At 43.5% G+C, this 22,490-nt stretch overlaps 2 protein-coding genes and 1 long non-coding RNA gene across 8 annotated transcripts in view; 1 reads left to right on the plus strand and 2 right to left on the minus strand.

The window, feature by feature from the left end:
• HOXD3 (homeobox D3) overlaps positions 1–22,490 on the minus strand; it is a 50,569-nt gene that overhangs the window by 8,472 nt on the left and 19,607 nt on the right. Inside the window, exon 1 of one of the 6 annotated variants that reach the window (XM_033167596.1) lies at positions 13,057–13,395. The exons of 3 other annotated variants lie outside the window; for them this stretch is intronic. The gene's annotated coding sequence lies outside the window, so the exon portion shown is untranslated. Of the gene's footprint in view, positions 1–6,356; positions 6,699–9,003; positions 9,398–13,056; positions 13,396–22,490 lie in introns of those variants that run through there. 2 more of the 6 variants (XM_033167611.1, XM_033167619.1) reach the window with 2 other exon arrangements.
• Positions 7,131–10,412, plus strand: LOC117056971. The gene is made up of 2 exons (XR_004427780.1): positions 7,131–7,358; positions 10,194–10,412. It is a non-coding gene; the product is annotated as an uncharacterized LOC117056971 (long non-coding RNA).
• Positions 20,304–22,185, minus strand: HOXD4 (homeobox D4). Its single transcript, XM_033167672.1, has 2 exons — positions 21,498–22,185; positions 20,304–20,931 (listed from the first exon to the last, which is right to left on the minus strand). The coding sequence occupies exons 1-2, from the start codon at positions 21,925–21,927 to the stop codon at positions 20,621–20,623; spliced, it is 741 nt and encodes a 246-aa protein (XP_033023563.1). The 5' UTR covers positions 21,928–22,185; the 3' UTR covers positions 20,304–20,620.

Genomic DNA, 22,490 nt, shown 5'->3' on the forward strand with positions numbered 1-22,490 from the left:
AGTATTACAATAAACTGATGTTACTCCCAATGTAATGTGTGTGGGTGTTTGTTTTTTAAAGGAACAGGTCTTTTGCAAAGAAGGAATAATTATCATTTAGCTTGGTGTGCTAAATTACATTGGATCAGCTGTTACAAAAATAAGTTTGTTCAAGTGATTTCATTTCTAGCCTTCAAATTCTTACTGCTTTTGCATATATATTATTACTGTGCTCGAAAACCAAACACTTATGCAATATTATTTTCTTCTCCCATATTATTATGCATCTCTTTATTTTCCCGGAGGCATTTTTTATGTGCTCTACATTCGAACCCTGTGCCATTTTGGTATAAATATTAACCAACATTTTGTTGTTGTTGCTTTTTTGTCTCTTCACTCCCCCACCCTTGCGGTTTTATTTTTTCCTCAAGTCACGCATGCGCGCGACTATTTGTGAGCCAGGAGTGACATGATGGATTGAACCAGAACTGGAACCTGAAAAACCAGAGAAAATTCCATCTCTATTGTAAATCCTGTCTCTTGGTGTTTTGCTTTGTTTTTCCTGGGAAGATTTCTACGAAGTTAAAGTGTAACTAAGGGCATTCAATAACTTTCATTTGCAATATAAAGAAGAAATACATAGGTCAGCTACCTTAGCTCCTAGTCTTTAGAGATATTTCAACTAAGGTTTCTTGCAGATTGTTTTGACGCAAAAGCTATCTAAAGTAGAGAGAAGCAATTTCCAGGGCGGGGTTTTTCGCTGCAAGGGTCTCTTGTTTGTTTGTTACCATGCAGGAAATATTCCTGGTTGGGGATATCCCTTATTACTGTATTATGTAGCATTAGATCTCCACTATTTCCTGTATATAAAAACCTGCATTTTGTGGGCGTTGGAAGAAGGGATTGTCCTTCAATTATGGGGAAAGGCCACTTTTTCTCATTTTCTAGATTCTGATGAGTATGCTTAGACATATCTGTGGGTCAAAATATAAAAATATGTGTGTGGTGCTTAGAGTTATGGGCTTAGACTGGAAAAACTTGTGTTCCTTTCTCCATTAAGCCCAGAGGCACCTTGGGTAACTTGGGCCAGCCACTATATCTCAAACTAAACTACTTTATAGGGAAATTCTGGAGATGGAATGTATGGAGACCCAAGCTTTTTGGAGCAGAATTCAATAGATAAATAGATAATTGCTTATCAGTGTATAGTTTGGATGCCTTGTATGAAACATACAGTATATTTTTAATAGGCCAATCCATTGAATTTACATCTGATTAGAGTGCTTATAACTGAGATGTCTAGGAAATATTTTCTGAAACTCCTAATTTCCAAAGATGAAAAGTGTCATTTGCAATCAGTGATCATTGGGTTCCTAGCACTTCACTTATAAATGTATTCCTCAGAGATAATACCTAATTAATTCAAATTAAATTTACTCACAAGTAAGTGATGAACAGTCCAGTCCTATCCCTGTTTTATTTAGAATCTCTACTGAGTTTGTATGGGAGTTTCCCCTAACTAAAGTATCTTTACTCATCAAGCAAGTTTGCTAAAGGATGCAATTCATAAGCCTTTGAGCCTGAAGGCACAATTTCCAATTATTTAATTGTGTGGTTACAGCTTTCAACCCCTGCATTTTTGCTCCCCAAATAATCCTATGAAATTAAAATCTCTGTGGGAGCTGACTGAGTACTGGTGAATCTGAATGTTTACATCTCAATAAATCAGCTTATGATCACAAAATGTAGTGTTCTGATAACGATACCAGACAAACTGATGTATGTCACTAGCAGCCTCCTTAAAACAGTTTTGCATGGTTTGTATTTATAGGATATGTTTCTTTTCACCTTATAAGTTTTCTGACTCCCCAATAATCACTTATGGATGTCATAGCTACAGCTTAATTTATCACGCAACATATTTATCATTAAAATATTCCTAATTACTATGTTTTCTCATCTTTGTCATAATCTACTACCCACAGTTTGACCTACAAAACATTCCAGGTGCCTGTATTTTAAATTGGAGAACAATAGTTGGGTTGGTTGGTTGGTTGGTTTGGACACATTTTGGTTCTTCCAGTTAGGTTCCTTACAGTGTAATCCTGTACATGTCCACTCAGAGGAAAGACCTTTTTAGGATAAATGATAAATGGTTCCTAGGCTGAAATTAATACTGCCTTACCTAAGAGTGGTGGTTTTTTTTTTTTTTTTAAAGGCAACTTTAAATAAAATACAATTTAAGACACATTCCATATATCCATTCCACCTCCTTCAGAAATCTAAAATATAGTGAGCACTTCTAGAAGGGGTAGCAGTGTTAGTCTGTTACAACAAAAACATCAAAGTCTCGTGGGACTTTTCAGGCTGACACATTTATTGTGCCTAAAGCTTTCTTGGTCTTAAGGTCCCCTTCATCAGATGCATGAAGTTTTATCCTCAAACACTGGAATAAATTTATATCTATAAACACACACTGTTTGTTGCAAAATGCCATGAAAGGATACAGATTTTTTTTATTTTTAACGAAAATGAAGAAAGACCAATAAGGAGTTACATATTTCCTTCCATGTATCTAATAACGTTGAATCACTTATTTATTCACGAATGATCATCTAGAATAAGAAATATCAACCCTCAGCCATTTACAAATTCACGGGTAGTCTGCTCTGAATTGTATTTGTTTATTCCAAACCAGCACCTTCTCTCTGCCTCCTGCTTCATTCACCAAAACCAGGTTTCTCCCAAATAGCGCACGAAGCCTTCAGAGAGAATATTGCTGCAAAACTGAGAAGCTTTATTTCTTTTCTGAAATACCAACTGTTCGTGAACTCTGCTTGAACCTAACAAGGAGGCAAAGGGCCATAAATCACATGGACAATGCTCTACTGTTTGGTGGCTCATCTTTTTAGATCTACACACACACACACGCACACATTTTCTCCCTCTTTCCTTATTTCCTTTCCTTCCCCTCTCTCTTTTAAAACAACAACAACAACAACAACAACCCTAATGGCACGTTTTGCTTTTGCCAGGATGTCATACGCTAAAAGCAATGGGGATCTTTTCGTAGGTGACACCCAAGCACTTAGTGGTTTGGCCCGAATGCTTTACAAGCTGCGTGGGAGGCAGAGCAAGGAGCAGAATACGCTCCGGAGCCTAAGGAAGCCACAAAATATCCGTGCCCGTGTTTCGAATTTCCTTTTGCAAGCATCTAGAGAGGTTAACCTTGTCTGAACCGTTGTGCTATTAGGCAGAGTAATGGATCCCATTGTTCCCTTACTAGTGCTCTCAATCCACTGCGAGGAATAATCTCTCCAAATCAAACTGACTACGGGGCGTGGGGGCGGAGAATGAGAGTCTCAGCAGCTACCTACCCCCTTCTCTCATACACTCGCCACCACCACCACGCACAAAACACCACGTGCCACAGAAGAGCCCCCAAACTCCGCTTCTGACAAGTTCCCGGGCGCTGACAATTGCGTTCGATCGGATCCCCAACCCGCATATTCATACGAAGCAAGTCCTCTACTAATGCGTCCACTACACTTAATTCTGCTGGGGATCAATACCTAATATGATCCCGAATAAATAAAAAGCAGTAAGAGAGAGAGAGGGAGAGGGAGGCCGGAGGAGTGGTTAATAAGCAGCCGGAGTTCTCACTGCGCATATCAATGCACCTGTCACGGTGCTGTGTAGCAAAATTTATGACTTGCTGGCGCTAGGGCAGTAAACGCTTCAGTAAGGAATGAAAGCAGCGAAGGGGGGAAGAAGAAGTAGGAGAAGGAGAAAAGAAAAAGTAAAAGAAGGGGGCTGGTGGGGGTGGGAGGGGAAAGACCTGGGCACGGCGGAGTGTAAAGACAGGCTGCGTAGGAAGGGGAGAACGGCGAAAGAATGCCCCAGTCTGCAGAAAATTTCCCTTCTCTTGCAGCCTACGAGAGGGGAGATCAGTATATAAAAGGGCCGAGCCGTTGTCCTTTTGGCGCTTTCCCCGCTTCTAAAGCAAGGCTGATATTCACACCGTGCAGTGGCAACCTCAAAGTATGTTCGGAGTCCAGAAGGAGCCGTTTTCTACGGACGGAAGGACTCTCCGGGTCTTTGCTTGGAAGAAATGCAGGGTTGAACGGAGTGATCTGCTGCGGCCGCCAGGAAAGAGCCTGAGGAAATGAGCTATTCTTCGAGGGAGGGGGAGAGAGAAATGGGTGATGGATGTAAATTGACCATAACTGCCATATTCTATCACCGTCCTACTGGATCATTTTGGCTATCACCGCCATGCTGGCAGACGCATTGTGTATATTCGGTGTTATGAGCTTGTACACAGGAGCTCATGCGTTATGATGCTATGTAGATGCTTCTCCTCTTCCTTCTGTTCATCTGTTTGTTTCCAGTAATTCGCAGTTTACAATATAGTCATGCTTTCTCAGTACATTGGCTCGAAGGGCATATATATATACAGTGTATATAATAAGCATATACTTCATCTGTAGCCTTGGGCAAGATACGTCGTGTTGTGAAGAGAGCTATTTTAACACTAAAGATGAGGTATGCTCGCATATTAAGAGCTCCTTGAGTAAATCTACATCGAGCGTAACTGTGTTGTAAAGCTCGAGTTGGGGGAACGTGGCATGATCCATTAAAAAAACGGAGCACGTTAAAGCCCAACAGGGTTCAACGGCAGTGCGGAATCATGGCTACATTTTCCTCCAGGGTTTGATTTGATGTCCTTAGACGGTCGCTGGCATCTGCGTTTTGTGGGACCGAGCAGGATCCTTCTGGTACAGCTTCATCAAAGGATTTTCCTGGCCCACCACCATCTTTAATAATGATCTACTGAAGCGGCATGATAGGATATCAATTCTGCTTAGGCAAAAAAAAAAAAAAAAAAACCTCCGTGGCAATAACCTTTTATCTATGTACTCCAAGTATTTGTTTGAGGCCACTGAATATTAACATTTTTTTTGAAAATCGATTGTCAGTTACATTATATCATGTGTATTAGTGCTCCTAGGGGGATGAACTGCCAGGATTCCCCCCCACACACACACACACACAAATATACGCTTCCTGCTCCATTTAAAATCCATCATCTACTGGTAAACCTCACGTGGAGAAGGAAAAGTAACAAATGTAGCCGAAACCATACTAAAAAAAGCAACAACACCACTCACCACAGTTACGTTTTTTCTTGTACTGTATTTTATCTGTAACACTTTTGATAGGATCTTCAGATTCCTTTGGAAAAAACGTGGAGATGTACCTGGAACAAAGGGGAAAACTCAATGGATCCAGCCCCCCCCCCGCTTTTTTAACCAGGGGCATCATAAATAATGTATATATTAGGCAGAGCTATTCACTCTTACATGTATAATGCAATAGGACATGCTCCCAGATAGATGCGCAAAGGGACTGCAGTCCTCTTTGACTTTATGGTTATAAGCGGGTTCCTTTTTCTTTGTTAAAAATAATGTCTAACTTTCTTTTTATTGAAATATTATACCGAAAGTGCTGGGGCAACTTTTTGAGCTTTGGATATACTCTGTGTGCAAATCTACAGAGAATCAGAGTCACATGCATCCGCTCACACATATATGCCTTTCTCTCTCCCCTCCCCCCCCTCCCCTTAATATTTAACCATTTGGGGAAATAAGGAATTGCAGAACTCAAACTTTCAAAATCTTTTTTCACACGCACACATGCACAGGGCTCCATAGCATCTCTATGTGTCCGGGTGAGAATGGAGAAGAAATACCTCCCCCAAAAAATTGTAGTTGTTGTGAGCAGCAACTTTACAAGCACCCACAAAAAGCGGGCTTGGTGTACTCCAGCTCCAGTACACCCCTCGCCCCAAAAAGCCATATATGCATCAGGCGTATTAAGGAAAGGAAAATAGGATTGAAGGCAACAGCATTCTACTCCGAAGAATGGAAAGCTAGCAGGGAGACCCCCGCGCCATAACCCAAGGCTCATGCATTATGTATGGATGTAGCGAGCTTGGGTACTATGTCACAGGGAGAAAAGCCCGGCCATCACACACCCCTTCCAGAATCTTGGCAGCCCTTCTTCACTTTTCACACGAGGGCTGCTCCATGCAGGACGCAGGCAGATTATTATTATTTTGCTGATGCTAAAGAGTGATTTACCCACCCAGCCACCCCAGAAAACCAGCTCGCGCCTTTAATTTGGGGCTACCGTTACCATTTCGCATCGGAAATCTGCCAACTAAGAACTTTGAAGAACATTAACAGAGCTAGTAGGTAGGGCAAGTTTGGGGGGGGGGAAATCCCTCCTCGATGAAGCCTGGGTCATTATAAAGAGAAATATCTAACAAGCATAAGCCTTTGAAATGACCTTTGGCTTGTATAGCAATAACTCACCACTTAATGAACAACCAGCGGAAGCCCCCTCCAAGAGCTGGCAAGGAATCGAGCTTCCAACTTTTCTTCTCTTATCCCTCTCCAAGCCCAACTGGGAAGCAAGCAGCCCCTTCCTTCCCTCTTTCCCCGAGCCACCTCTAATTTATGCCGACAAAGTGGAGTTTGTGGGGAAGTGGAGCTGGCTGGTCACACACGATGCTCTAACCAGGTCTTTGGTCTTCCAAGGCCTGTGCCCAGCAAACGTCTTATATAATACATCCACGTGGGCGGACGTCAACTTTAAGTGGTTTTACTTATTTTTTTCCGCCCTAACCCGTTTAAAAACGCAGTTCATTAGAAATAAGCAGTGCGTCTGTGAGAGAGAGTGTTTGTGTGTACAGTGTAAGAAGAAAGCTTAAGTTGAGGGGGGGGGGGTGGTCAGCATCAGAGAAGCTCCTGAGCTGAAGGATCATTATTTGCACATACAAAAAAGGCAGACATTGTTACCCGCTGTTGATTAACGTGGTAAGTTTTCATTTTGTGTCTAATTAATTATCGACTTCTGAATCCTTCTACAGCAGCAATAGGACAACGCAGAAAGATGCTGATTGGAAACTCTCTCTCTTTAACAAAAAAAAACAAAAACAAAAAAGATTAAGCAAAAGCAAAGGTTTAACATGCTGGTTTGGGGTTTGTTTTGATGCGCAAATTGTCGCCCAAGTTTCCTGTCTTCTGCCGCAGCCTTGGGCGCCTCCTGAGCAGAAACGGCTTCCAGAAACAGAGACCTCAGCCTGAGCTCTTCCCCAAGGGCTGTCAGGGATTTGCTGAGACCCCAGGGACGATCTCTGAGGATTCCCCAGCGCGCGCCCACCCCAAGATATAGAGAGATGATTGAAATTTTAGGTGAAGTTCCAAGCAGGAGACTCCTCCGTCGCGTAAGGAAATGAAATGCCTCTTGTCGTAATTGGATTCAGCGGACTAACTTGTCAGGCCCGCAGCTTGGAGGCAAAAGGGACTCTAAAGGTGCGTGGAATTGGGCGGGGGGGGGGAGTTCCTTGCTTAGAAACCTCTTCTGATCGAGACCAGCGCAGAACATTTACCAAAGTGCTGCTTTCTTCCCCTTTCCATTGTTTGGCGAAAATAATACGAATTAACACTATGTGTAGGATGTGCGGGGTGGTGGAAACTTGAGGGGGGGGGGGAGCGACAAAAAGATTATCTGTCTGTACATTCCTTTTCTCTATTATCATACGATGAGCTGAAAGCTATGCATTAACTCCTAGGTAGGGAGCAAGTCCCACTGAACTTAGTTGGACTTAACGTCTGAGTAAACGTCCATTAAGACTAGGCTGCATGAGCAGAACGCTGCACCTTTACGATGCAGAAAGTTTTCAATGAAATCAGTTCGATTTTTCCAGGTAAAAATGCTGTGGATTCAATAATACCGGGATGCTATTCGCAGTGCTAGTTGTAAATCCCTACTTAAATTATCTGAATTGAAATCCAAGTAAGACAGCAATCCTTTCCTTACTTACCTGGGAGTGATCTGCATTGAGTTCAATGTGCAAGATTGCTCTCAAAGTGAATTTAAAACCGGAGTGGCTTTTAAGGCCCCTGATTTTAAACAGGATCGAGTTTCTTGGGATGTAAAGAAACGGAGTAAAAGACAAATGAGCTATCTGCCCACTCGATATTTTTTAATAATGTGATCCCTGCTTGATGGCAATTGGCCGCAGTCCAGCACAGAGCTCAGTACACCTGTGTTTCAGTCCCAAAGGCACCTAGGGAGTAAGTCCCGTTGAGCTCAGTGGGATTTACTTCCGAGTAAACAGGCTGCGCAGATGCGGCTGCACTGTTCCTTACCATATGTGTGATTGGTGCGCCTAACTTTGATGGGTTGTAGCTCTTATTTCTTTCAGTTATGGGGTGGTTCATACACACAGGCAGATACACAGACCCTAGGAAACGCCGCTGTAGATGGAACCATGAAAAATATATCAGAAGTATGACAAACAAGTGTCGTCGTCCCGTGTGTCCCCCAAGCATTTTGCTTTTGTTTGTTTCTTGCGGGAGAAGATGGCAGATTAATTGTAAAACAAACGCGAAGTATGAGGGGCGAGTCACCAGAAACAATAAGCAGAAAGAGCCACCAGAAGCAATAAGCAGTGACACGATTTCCACTAGTTGTGTTTAAAATATTACACACACACACACACACACACACAGTGAATGAGAGGCAATTCCATTGAGTCTGACAGTCCGAGACTAACAGAGCAGTCTAGAGCCATTGAAATACATAGGATGCTTGCCATCCTAACCCAAACTGTTACTTTTTTGGTTTCTTGCTTGAACACAAATATATGTCTTCCTTTGAAGTGCCTAATGGAAAATCCTTTTTCCCCACTTCCAGGTCACCCCAGCACTTGATGTCTTGGGCTGGGGAAATGCAACGCAGAAAAACCCTAAGTTTACCACTACTGCTACAGCCTCGACAACAACAAAACCTATTATTACGTCTATACATGCATATATATAGTTCTATAGACTACTAGCACGTTCTATTTCATCTCCCATTACCGTGGTGGTGGGGAGTGGGGGGCGGGCAGGAAAAAAAAAGAGATCTGGGGTTCAGGAATCCATCTTTGTTCAAGCTCATGCAGTCGCTTACCTGTATCCTAAAACTGTCCTCTTCGGTCACAAATTGCGCGCTTTCAGCTTGGAAGATATATCCTTCCTCCTTTGTTCTGCAGACAATACACTCCTAAACCTGATCTTGCGGGTCTGCTCGAGCATTTCCATAGACCAGTATTCCCGGTAGAATATTTTTTTTTTAAGTGCAAGCCAAGATTGCAGCTCCAATAAAAGAGGGCGAATGGATTCTGAGTTCGTTAGGTTTAATAATAATTTCGAAAATCCTTCACAATCAACCCCATGGAATAAATAAAATAAAATAAAGCCAGCTGGTCAAGCTTATCGCTTTGCTTTGTTTGTAAATAACAAGCGATGAGGCCACATACGCATCATCTTTTCAATTATAGCTATATATATGTTTTATCTGGAAAAAAAAAGAGCCGCCGAGGAAGCCTTCGGTAATAAGAAATACAGGCGCTGCCTTAAAATATAAGCATATTTGTTCACGTGATCCTGAGAGAGAAGATGGTTCTGATTAAGGCTGGAACTTTCACTCGGGTTATCCTCTGTAAATCCTCCCCCATGTATCTTCGGTCTAGGTGGCTGCGGAGCTGGGGTGGGCTAACCCACAGGGCCAAAGGCACCCACAAACCTTCCTAGGTGGGGCGGGGAGCGAGTCGTAATAACCTGCTCTATTCAAGGTGTCCATTCACCGTCCAAGTGCCCAGGGGCATAACACACACAGCTTAGTTTTCAGAGCCCTCTTTAGAAATCCACATTGGCTCCATCACCTTAGCAAACTATTTCACAGAGTAGGTAGGGATGGTGATGAGGAGGAGAGGGCGTGGGGGGCGGCGGCGGCGGGAGGGAGGGAGAGATTGGGGTTGAGGTTGGGGAGGGGGGTTTGCAGACCTTGTCGGGTGTTCGCGGCAAGTTGAACCAACATCACAGCAAATTTGGCTCCAGGATCTCTATAGGGTTATAATAACCCGAGATCAAAACGAATGGGGGGGGGGCTCATGTTAATAGTAGGGGTGGGGCTTGTTCCCTATTGCTCCTCAAAATAATTATTATAGTTTCATAATGAAGGAAGGTGTGTGGGCTTGCCTTGCTTTGGTATTTCTGTAAAATCCACTGACGATAGAGGGTGGCTGTAACTCTGTCCTAGTTACCATTGCGTTGTATAGAATAATCTCGTTCTTTTCACCTTTTTTGTTGTTGTTGTAGGGGACAAACAAATTCGGTAAAGTTGGATTTGGTCTACGATGAAGGTTGAAGATCAACCTTGTCCTCATTGCTTAATAGAAAGCTCCTGGTGTTGGGGAAGCATCTGATCTCTGTCCTGCTCTATCCTAACTCTCGCTTGTATTTATGTCTGTGTAGAAACCTTCTTCAGATACAGCCATCTCGCGAGTTTGTCACACAAATAATGTCCGAAGCAAGTCAGATTATTGCGCAGCGTTGTTGTTGTTGTTGTTGTTGTTGTTACTACTATGATGATGATGATGATGATGATGATGATTATTACTATTACTATTACAGCTCTTTTGTCTGGTGTCTCTAAAAGTAACTTGGAGCTATAAAAGCGCCCAACCTAATCTAGAATCTCCTAAGATTTCATTACCATCCAAAGCATGGGGAACCTGACAGTAATGTATTACCTTACAATACGCACCATAAGTGTGTGGTAGCATTTATCTAAATTACTCTGCTTTATCCTGACTTTGCAAACCAGTCTTTTTTTAAACACACACACACACACACACACACACACACACACGGGGTGGGTGGGTGGGTGGTGGAAGAGGAGATAAACTGTAGTCCTGTTATCAAAGCTCAGGCAGAAACTCATATTCGAGAACCTGCTGTCTCTTAAAACCTGCGAGAGCAGGATCCAGCCGCGTTTTTTGCATTTCTGGAGTCTGACTACATGCATGCTTACAGGGGAGTAAGCTCCTGAATGTGAGACATAATTCCAGGTAAATCCCAGGTACTCAGGATTGCACCCCATTGCCTCCGATGGTTCCAATGGGAACGAAGCATATGAGCTGAATTGGGAGCTCTCTGCTCTTTCCTGTCAGATGTCTCTTAGTCTAGCTGTAAAACCTGTGGGCGTCGGAAATGAAAGCTGGTTGCAAAAATAATTTAACCTGAGAAACACATACTAACAAAATCAAGCAGAGATAAAAGGAATAAGGATGCTGAAGAAAAAGCGGGAGAAGCAACTTCTAAATATCTTCGGGGGTGGGGTGGGGGGAGATCGCACCTTCCAGAAGGGCCACCTATAAATTATGCGGCTAAAACAAACAAGCAAGCAACAACCCTACGAAATTAAGGCTGAAAACGCTGCAAGCCAAGTGTGAAGCTCACCGAGAGGGCGGGAGGTGAGGGGGACTCCCAGTTTGGCCGAGATGTGCCTCGGTAAAGGATCTAAGGCTTTTTCAGTCCAAGCATATGTTCATGGAGCAATAAAATGGAAAGATTTACAGTCCTTGCTGGGCCTCCTTCTTTCTCTTTCTCCCCCTTCCACGTCGTACCACCCCTCCATCACACACACACACAAACGCAGGCGATCAGCATCGCACCCTTCCAGGAATTACTTACGATGATTTATAACAATAAACCCGGCAATTGTCAAACTGATAAAATATACGGGGCGATACGCAGGAATCAGCGTTATCATTAAAGGGCCTTTTCCGTTTAGGTTCGGAGTTTCTTTGCCTCTCTCTCTCTCTGTGTGTGTGTGTGTGTCTGTCTCTCTTGCTCTGTCTCTTGTGTAGTTTGGGGTTCTTTCTGGGACAAACCAGAAAGATATATATAAACTTTGCTCGTGGGTGTGTGGGTGTGCGCGCGCGCACGAATTCGAAAAGAGCAAATCTGATTCTTAAGTCACTATCCCAAACCAAAAGCATTTGTCATCTTTGAATAACTGAATTAATGTGTTATTGTTTGAATGTATAATTCATAACGCAGGAAACTCTGTCTTTGTCCTGACACACAGCGGAAGTAATAAAAAAATCTGTATTATTATTATTATTATTATTATTATTATTATTATTATTATTATACAAGCTCTCCAAGTAACGCGTAAGAAAGACCACACCGCTTGCCAGAAACAAAGCAAAGCATTTCCAAACAGCAAAAGGCTTAGGAAGATAGCTCTTGCCTTTGTGATATGCACACCCATATATGTAAGTGAGCCTATGTATTTGCGTGTATAGTTCTATCTATGTGCACACACACAAATGCATAGACAGGCACACGCACTGCAGTTCAAAATTCCCATTTGCTAAAGCGAGTCTTTTCCCCGCCACCCAAAACAAACCAAAACCCAGACTGGCTGGGGGTCTTCTACAAAATACTATATGCAGACTCCAGTGGGACTGTCCCCATCTTCAGGTATCCCACCCCCCCCCAATGGTTCCAGAACGCCACCCCTCCCCACAAATATATTGCCAAACAGAACATCTGAAATCACCCACGTCTTTGTGTGACGGCACCATAGTATATAGCCTAGCCGGGTCGGGAGGGTGGCGGCGGTGGAGTGCCCTTAGAATTCATTATCTCTTGGTTAAAGTCTGCCTTGGGTAAAATTTCAACTCCGTTTTATAGCCTTCTATTATGACGCAAAGAGAAAAAAAATTTACGACCTTCGCTTGAAAAGAAGATCAGGGCCTTTTCTCACCATTTAAGAATGGGGCAGCAGATGCCCTGACAGCTATCATTGTTCCCAGTAAGATATAAACAACCAGTAAATCTTCACCCATTTCCCCACACAAGCAGCTTTTGGCCAGACCTCCCTTCTCTCTCTCTCTCTCTCTCTCTCTCTCTCTCTCTCTCTCTCTCTCTCTCTCTCTTTCCTCTGCTGTGGAACACAGAAAGATCCGTTCCTTATTCAGTACCAGAATATCTCATAATAAAGAGTAAACATTGGGGTGTCTCTCCACCAGCACAATTTGCCTAGTACAGCTTCTGACTAGGGCAGAGTTGCAAATCAGGAGGAGAAGGGCCCCTATTTGTCAAACATTTGACAGCTAAGTTCATTAAGGATTTCGAAATATAAAAGGAAAGAAAGAAAATGTGTACCTACCAAGCTCCGCTTTCTTTCTTTCTTTTATTATTGGTAATTTCCCCCCCTTCGGCTGTAGCCAAAGAGCTAGGTGTGCATAGAAAGAGCCTGCGCCCCTTTGTATATTATATTCTTGGGATCTCTTCAGTTTTCAAGTCTGATAGAGTCCTTTGCTTGGCAGATTAATGACGACTCCGTGTTTCTTAAGGGACGCGCTGAATTAATTATTTCGCCCATCACGTGGTCAGGACTTGGAGAAAAATCTATTCTTATCATCTTCCTTGCACTTTGAGAGGCTGTCTGCTGTGACTCTTCCCTAGCAAAAGATGATTTGGGTCTACATGGTTAGATTTAACCCTCTCCTCCTCCTCCCCCTCCTCCACCACCACCATCTTCCTGACACACATACGCACGAAAGAAAATAAAAGAAATCGGGGGGGGGGGGGGAGCTTTGGCAAACATGGCCGATGGAAGCTACTTGAGGCGCTCCATTGAAAAGTCCCTGTTTACTATACTGTAGAGAGGATTTGTTCTGGATCCTGCCTCTCCCCCCCCCCAGCCCCGCCCCGCCCTGCTTCCGCACCATAAGGACTAGCGGCGAGGCAATATACAAACTGGAATTGATGGCAACGGGAGGAGCACAAGGCAGCTGAGAAGCCTTCAGCGTAAATTTGTGTCCTGAATCTTTACCACTCGTGGCTGTGGCGGTGCGCTGACAAACAAACACACAACAATCCCTCATCAGTCTCTCCTGTCTAAAGGGAAAAATCATACTTCGTTCCAATACATGGATGGGGGTTCCTTGTTTTCATTCTTCTAGGCTGGGTGATTTGGTTTTGGACTCCAGCTTTGGCTGCTCTTCCAAGAGAAGACAAGCCAACATGTGTAAAAGGGGGGGAAAGGCGGGGGAGCGGGGGGGGGGGACAAATCAAAATATATCCGATAAAAATAGCGCCATCGACCTCCTAGACAGAAAAATGCTTTATTGCTGTCAGGGGTGTTTATGTCGGAAGGAAGGAGGAGCCTTTCATGTTAGAAGTCTACAGCAACTTTCTGAGTGCTCAAGTCGTCTAGAGATTGATTCCTAAGGAATATAAGAAAATAGGTTCCTAGGAACAAAAAAAAGGGGGAGGCATGTTTCTATCTGCAGAGTGTGGACTTCAAGTCTGGACGGTTATTACTCCACAGAATGATTCTGATTCATATACAGCAGGCTTTCCCAAACTTGGGTCTCCAGCTGTTTTGGACTACAATTCCCATCATCCCTGACCACTGGTCCTGCTAGCTAGGGATGATGGGTGTTGTAGTCCAAAAGCAGCTGGAGACCCATGTTTGGGAAACCCTGCTATATAGTAATACAGAAACAAGCACGATGGGTCCAATTGACCTTACCTTCTATCAGTTAACGCAGCAACAATAATGTGGGATAAGGCTATCAGGGGCTACTAGTCAAGATGACCATGTGCTATGTTACTGTCATTGGTGTCATAGCAGGTATGCCTCTGAATGCTAGTTGCTGGGAATCTCAAGTGGGGAGAGTGCTGATGCAACCAGGTCATATCAGTTGGTCACTGTGAGAACAGGATGTTGGACTAGGTGGGGCTTTGGTCTGATCAGCTATTCTTGTGCTCTTAAACTTGTGTTCTTAAACAGAAGGCAACTGATATCAATGTGTTGGAGGTCTCCATTTTTGATTGGGACTCCTGTGTTGCCAGCACATTATTAAGCCACATTAATTCTTGAACTACTCCGTTCATCAATTGAGTGAGACTAGTCCCAGCCCCATTAAAACCATTAAAGCCAAGGTGAGTTCTGCCATACTTTTCAGTGACATGTAGGTTACCTCTCAGTTTTGTGGATTCTTGTCTAAAACTGCAGTCCTAAAAGACACCTGGAGAATCAATCCCACTTATTAGTTAATTTTGCTGGAATTCTAATAGCCAAATTCTGTGTGTGTTTACTCTCAAGCAAGTGAGTTCAGTGGCATTCAATTAAACATACCACCCAAGTAAGCAGGCATTGGGTTCTCAGCTGGAAAAAACACCTATTAAAATCCATTACTTATAACACATGCACTACCTGGGAATAAGTACAAATGAACCCAGTGGAACTTACCTCTAAAAAGACATGTATAGGAATGCATTTCTGGGAAGCAATTCACCTGAGAGCAGGGAAGCGAAACTTTTTAAGTCTGAGGGAGTGTGTGCGTTTGCATCTTTTGCCAATCAAATATGAGATGTGGTGTGTACCATAGTATTCAGGAGGCCTTAGGGATGCCATCACCTTTCATCCTCAGGCTCCCATCTGTGACATGGAATAATGATATTGGCCTACCCTTGCAGGCTACTTGTGTGCCTTACAGTGTATCAATACCGAGAATACAACCACCCACCCACAAACCAACTATACTCAGAACTAAGGTAAGTGGGTATGGGTTTTCAAACTGAGTCTTGATGCCCTAAGAATTGACTAAAAGGGTTTAGAAATATTTGGCACTCTAACCTTCAACACACTGGACCAGATCCAAAGAGCTTAATTAATCTCACCTAGGTGCTTTGTTGAGCTGGAGGGAAATTGCTGTTTTTAAGTTGGGAGAGTTTGCGTACAAACACATACAAAATGCATTCAAAATTCCTATCAGCTTGTTATGAGATTGGAGGAGGGCCTGCTGTCTGAGAAAGGCCACCCAAGCTGCATATGCACTTAAGGAATTAGTTACAAGTTTTTGGGGATCATGGCAAAAACTTGGAAGTAAGTCCCACTGAAATAAGTAGGATACTGTCAAATATATATGATAATATTAAAGGCTTAGCAAAAGAGAATGAAAGGAAGCAAAGTCACAACCTATTTTAACATGCTGTCACCTATTATATATTTTTCTTTCCCCCCTTCCTTTCTCCTATTTTTGTAAACCATCCTGGGAGCCTTGCTAAAAGGCGGGATAGAAATATTTAAAAAAAAACACATTTAAATGTAAATGGCGGTTGCCACAGCTTTTGAAACACATGCCCCCTTTCCCTATCCACAATTAATCAGCCATAATCTCCACTGAAAACAGTGAGGTTTCATTCCAAATCTGACTGTGTCGCTAAATAAATTTATTTGGAAGCAACTGCAGCTGGGATAAGTGAAATTTGCTTCTGAGTCAATATGCTTGGGTTGAACTGTAAAAGGTCCTATGCAAACTTACTTGAAAGTAAGCCTGTGGAACCCAATGGGTTTAATATAAACATAATTGGGTTTCCAATGTAAGGCAGCAAGCCTTTGCACCCTTACTTGGAAATAAGCCCTATTGAAATCAGCGATACTTACTTCACAATACAGGATAGGATAAGATAGGTTCTTCCTGCATACTTCATTAGTTACTGTTTGTGGAGTTCTACTATGAGATGGCAAACATGTCAAGGGAGGATATTAGAAGATATCATGCCTGCTCTTGGGTCATTATCGATTCAAAACTTTTTTGATCGAGGTACAATAGAATACCAGTATTTATTTCCCTGTGTGCGTGTCAAACATGTATGCTTAGAAAGGACTTAGACGGAAAACAATTTGTATAAATAGTTCTTTAATCAGAGGCAGCAAAAAAACATTGGCAAAGTCTAGAAAACATCTCAGGGTCACAACTGCCGTAGAGACAACGCAGCTTAATCACAGAGGTCGTGGTAATAATATACAACTTCGTGTTTCTAAGGGGAAAAGAAAAGACTCCCCTAGAATCTTCAGTGTGGTAGCAGGACGATCTCTGCATAGTTCAAAACAAGTACCCTCATTATAATTACTTTCATCAACAACTCCACTCAACCCCCAGAAAAGTGAGAAGAGTTTGTAGGAAATGAATGGGATGGTGAGGTTGAGTGCGTAGTTTTCTTTTAAAATCATTTTTGGCCAAATGTTTACATCAAGCAAGAAACCCTTTGATACTCTCCCACTTCCATCATTCTCTTTCAAGAGTGGACCAACATCACTGCGACCAAGATTTAAGACTTCAAGAAGAAGAAGAAAGAGCTCAAAGCAGATTTTTTCCCCCTAACACAACTTTAAGAGTTTGAACCAAACATTTGTCCAGAGGACATTTACATTACAAAAGGACTTTGGCTGAGTTCTGCCCCCACCCCTTTCTTCTTCACACGTTCTTCAGTTCACGTCATTTGGGTTGGGGATGGATGAGCTACATTGTGAAGTCAAATTTGTCCTACTGACAGCCCCACTGGAAACATGTTTACTCGGAAGCAAGTTCCACTGGGTTTAATAGGGATTGTTTCCTTGCAAGCAGTGGAACATTACTGCCTATTTCCTTTTGCTAAACCAACCTTGAGCGGCAGCGTGACGATATTTGCCATAGATTGAGCCCCATTGAAATCAGTGACACCTACTTCTGAGTAAATATACAAAGGATTCGCGAACGCAATCCTGAGCACGTTTAAGGCCAATAAAGTCGATGGACCAGAACTTCCCAGTGAAACGTGTTCAGGATGGAGAGAGCGCAGACACACAAAGGAAATCCATTTTCTCTTTCCCTCCCCTTTCTCAGATTATCCCCACCACCAACAACCTTACTTACTTTCTAAGATATTACTCTGCGCGGTTACTAGAGAATACCCCACTGAACGCAGGATTTTCTTCCGAATCAACGTGCCCTGGGATCAGACGTTTACTAAGCTCAGGCAGTCTTGCCTTGGGCTAGACTGTAAGGAAGCTAGGGTTTTCCCCAAACAACACGCTTCCATGGGACCAAACGACTCAACACAGGCCAGATGTAAACAATGGTTGGTTTCCCTGTTCTTAAATCAATCTAATCTAGAGCTTCTGTTGAGAGGACGATTTCGAAAGGGACTTGATGAAATCTGAGCACAGTGAAAATCCGGGGTTAGGGAGGATGCTTCCCCCCCCCACTTTTTTAAAAAATAAAAATGTTTTTAGGGTTTAGATCTCCAAATTTGAGGCCATGTCTGGACAACAAGCCCTGTTTTTCTCCTGGTACTTTTTTCGGTGCCAGCAAAAAAGGAAGGGGAACTCCAGGTCCAAGAGGTTAAGGGTTCAGAGGTCATTCCTCCCGGCTGAAATACGGCGAATCGAAGGGGGGAAAACGTGTCCTCTGGATGAACCTGTTTCTACAATTTAGCCCGAACTTCAGTAAAATACCTTTTCAGCCTCTCAACGTGAAGGCGTCAGAAAAGAAGACGTCTCCACTATGTATGAACTGGGCGCTTTTTGTCATAGACAATGACGCGCGGTGAATGCAGGAATATCCATCTTTAATATCACGGACGGGCAGATATTCAAGGGGAGCCCCTGTAAGAGTCTGAGAAGTAGACTCAACTAAAAAGAGAGATGAGAGAGAGAACAAAGAAGGGGCTCAGGACCCAACACAAAAGAGCACAGCCTTCTAAGACCCCGATCCTAAATACCTCAAAGTAAGCCCTACTGATCGTCTAAGGACTGTCTTCCAAATAAGCCTGCTTGCTTACTTTGGTGGAAAGAAAGCACAAAAGGAACTGCCAAACTGCGGTGACTTCTATGATCCACTACATTAAATATGTGCCTCTCGTCCTATTATTTAGACACATCCATCTCTCTTCTCTTCTCTTCTCCCCTCCCTTCCCATCGCTTTTTCCCAAGGAAAGCCTTCAGAACTGGGGCTACGCGATTATAAGATGAACCCAATGTGGCTCTTTGGCATGGAGAAAACAATACAGACCACGCTAAGATCCCATTCTAGAACACAGAAATGTCAATTTTTTGAAATCAGAATTCTCTTGCAACACTCGGTAGGCTGAGTGGGCTGGCGATCCTATGCACCCTTACCTGAGAGTCAGCCTTATTGAATTCTGCGGGGCTTACTTCTGAGTAGGCAGGTCTAGGGTTGTGCTACAATTCCCGTTGAAATCAACATGCCTGGACGGTGGCTGTTCATTTAAGAGGGATGCGAACTTGACAAACAAGCTCATCTACCTTTCTTCTTTTTCCAATAGTCCGAAACTTAGCCTACTGATTAGGGGGGGGGGGCGTGTTATATTTACTTCGTTCCTATCCAAAGTTGTAATTGGAAGGGACGGCAGTATTAGCATCGTTTATGAAAGGCTTGCATTGGTTCAGATACTTTCCGCCAAATCTGGGTTGATCTACACAATAGTATAAAAGGCATGAATGCATGCCGAGGTATGCTATTAGAGCATATTCTTCCCTCACTAAGCCTACCAGCTTCCTCTGAAATTATATTAAAAACAGATCCAATATTTCCCATTTGGGTGTGAGTAAAAAAGAAACACAAGCATTTCCATCCCAAACATGCAGTTCATTCCTGGGCTTTTGCTTCGTCTGTTTTGCTTTGAAAAACCAACACGGTGGTTTAATTCAAAACATTATAGTAATAGTAAACACCATGCCACTTAGTTTGTTTGCTTTTTTCCCCTGATATCACAAATCCCTTGGAATATTCACTTCATTTCCCCCGTTTTGGTTTCCTTTTGTTTATAATTTGCCCTGTCCCTCCTCCCACACAACACCCCTCCCTTCAACCCCGCCTTGGCTCAAAGTATAACGCGTGAACAAAAGGAAACGTTTTTAATCCATTTCATTTAAAAACGATAATAATGCTTTGCTCCTCGTCTCTAAAAGCTAGAAAATATTTGTCTATATACAGAAGAATTAAAAAAGGGGGGCCAGGGAGTGAGGTGTTGGGGGGGGGAAGAGAAAGATCTCTATTTTTATGGGAGATAGAAACACTGAATAACATTGAAAGGCAGGAAGAGTACACGCTTGCGTTCTCTCTCTCTCTCTTTTTGGTTTGTCTCTCTAAACATTTTCTTTTTCCTAAACAAGAAATAAATAAATACGCTAATACAGTACAAAAAATAACAATAAAATAACCCGTTTCACATCATATTTGTATTAAATATTTCTGAAAAGTTAGAAGAATGGAAACGCTTCCCCCTCCCCTTAAGAAACAAACAAAAAAAAATTAACGGTAACTCAGCGGAGAAGAGCGGGGGACGAGGGGAAGAGTTCACAGGTTTTCAGAGACTTCAGTTTAGGATTTACCCAAATGCACAACCCGGAATGGCATTGGGGTAGGGGGTGGGGAGGAAGAAATAACGAAATTAAGTGAATCAATTCCACCGCCACCCAAAAAAACCTCTCTCCTTGGAGATCCCAGACGAAACAACACAATACAGTTCCGTTTGTAATGGTGCAATAGCTGTGTGCCGGCAGAGGAGTTTTATTTTAAAAATATTTTTTATCTCTCTTTCTCTCTCTCTCTCTCTTTCTGTAGCCTATACATATATATATTTATATTTATAATTATCACTTTCTCACCACCTGGATGCAGAGTTTGTTTGAGTGTGAATGGTTGTGCTGTTTTGCATTATTCCTACGAAGTCCATAATATCGTTGGGTTTGTCTTCAGTACCTTAAAGCAGGATGAGGACAATTTGGGAGTTGTTGGCTGCTACGTGCAGGTTTCTGCTTAGCCGGCATGTGCGTTTGTTTGGGTGCTTGTTTGTATATTTGTTTGTTTGTGTATCCTGGACAGTTCAGTTCCGATTCAACCGGGTCTGAAACGGACCATCTTCCAAGTTCCCTACAAAGTCGTCAAGTCAGTCTGATGCTCCTTGGAGACAGTCTGTGAGTGTTGGCTGGGGGCCGAGGAAGAGCTAGAGGACCGGCCCTTGGTGTTGGGCAGTTTGTGGTCTTTTTTCCACTTCATCCTCCTGTTCTGGAACCAGATCTTGATCTGGCGTTCGGAGAGACACAACGTGTGGGCGATTTCGATCCGCCGGCGCCGAGTCAGGTACCGGTTGAAGTGGAATTCCTTCTCCAGTTCGAGGACTTGCTGCCTCGTGTAGGCTGTCCTGGAGCGCTTCGGTTCTCCTCCGGTGTAATTAGGATTCACTGAGCGGGGAGAGACAAAATCACAGGCAGGACTTAACAACCAACCCTCCAAAACAACAGCAGCAGCAGCAGCAGCAGCAAACCCACAGCCTAATCTTGACTTTCTCATTAGGCGTTAAGGAAGAGAGAGAGAGAGAAAGGAGTCTCTGGTAACCATGTGGCCGTTATATACACCATTACATTTGCTAATAACAGATGGGCATGCTTTCTTCCTCTCTCTCTCTCTCTCTCTCTCTCTCTCTCTCTCACACACACACACACACACACACACACACACACACACTAACCCCCTCCTTCTCTCATAGAAACAGCGGACCTTTAAATATCTCTAGCATCTTTCTGAAATGGAATATTCTCATGCCCACAACCACATGACCAAGAGGCCTATGTCCTCGGCCATAAAAATTTATGGCGAGTGTAATTGGCTACCTCGATTTCAACCCGCGTCGCGAAGCCTGGAAAGGACTTTGGAGGGGTGGGGTGGGGTAATGAATCAAGAAGGGGGAGGCGGAGTGGGGTGGAGTGGAGTGGAGTGGGGGAGGTGGGTGGCAGAAGGGGATGCTTACCTGAGTTAACGTGGACTTTCTTCATCCAAGGGTAAACCACCGCTGGCTGCTTCATTGCTCCTGCTGCTGTTGGTGGCGATGACCCGTTGGGGCTTTTGAGGCTGGGCTGCTGGTTGCAGGTCCTCGTGGCGGGCATTGGAGGCGGGGGACAGTGCTCAGCCTGCCCGGGGAAGTGGTTCGCTGGGCCGGATTGCTCCTGCCCGTGACCCCGCGGCTGCACTGCCGAGCCCTGGGCATTGCTACAACCGTAGGGCTGCTCGCTGTAGTTTGACCGTGGATAGATTCCCTGGTGCTGGAAGTCAGAGCCTTGCGAGGCACCGTAATAGTCTGCGCTTTGCTCAGCAAGGTAGCTGTTCTGCAGATATTCCTCGCAAGGGGGGAATTTGGGGTCCACATACTTAGAGTTCACCATATACGAACTCATGGCCATTAATTTCGGAAGGTAGAAAATACTAATTTTTCTCGTGTTGTCTTTTTTTCTCCTTCCAGAGAGCCCTCCTACTTGCTGTCAACTGAATAAAGTTAGGCGCCCATGTGACCTGCTCAGCCAATCAGGAGGCAGAGAGGTTTATCACCGGATTTGTGTGTGCACCTCATAATTTCCACAAATTTCACTAAATAATATACGGATAATCAAGTGGACCCACATGGTGTCTGATGATTCGCGTGGTTCCCCCCCCCTCCAAAAGGAGATATGAATGCCATAAAACACGATTCATCAATAGATGGCCGTCTCCCTGACACCCACGCCCCAACCCCATCTGCCCTCTTCCCCCCCTCCCCCAGGTAAATCAAAGCCTTTTGTCTCATCTGACTTTCTTAACCTTTGGTGCCCTTTAGTTTACAATTTCGGGGATCATATGAAAACATTAGTTGGTTACATTTCAGCAATCAAGAGCCAAAGAGTTAAATTCAGCCAAGGGGAGCGAAGGAAGCGTTGAAAACCAGGGAAAGGACAGAAAATCAGAAGAAGACATCAAACAAGAGGGCAAT

The sequence above is a fragment of the Lacerta agilis genome, chromosome 1 (genome assembly GCF_009819535.1).
Source record: "Lacerta agilis isolate rLacAgi1 chromosome 1, rLacAgi1.pri, whole genome shotgun sequence".
Classification (NCBI taxonomy): Eukaryota; Metazoa; Chordata; class Lepidosauria; order Squamata; family Lacertidae; genus Lacerta; species Lacerta agilis.

Excerpts from the sequence above, each read along its gene's own strand:
- HOXD4 (XM_033167672.1), bottom strand. The coding sequence starts at position 21,927 with ATGGCCATGAGTTCGTATATGGTGAACTCTAAGTATGTGGACCCCAAA. Across the intron at positions 20,932-21,497 it reads GAAAGTCCACGTTAACTCAG|TGAATCCTAATTACACCGGA; the intron begins GTAAGCATCCCC and ends CTCCCCGCTCAG.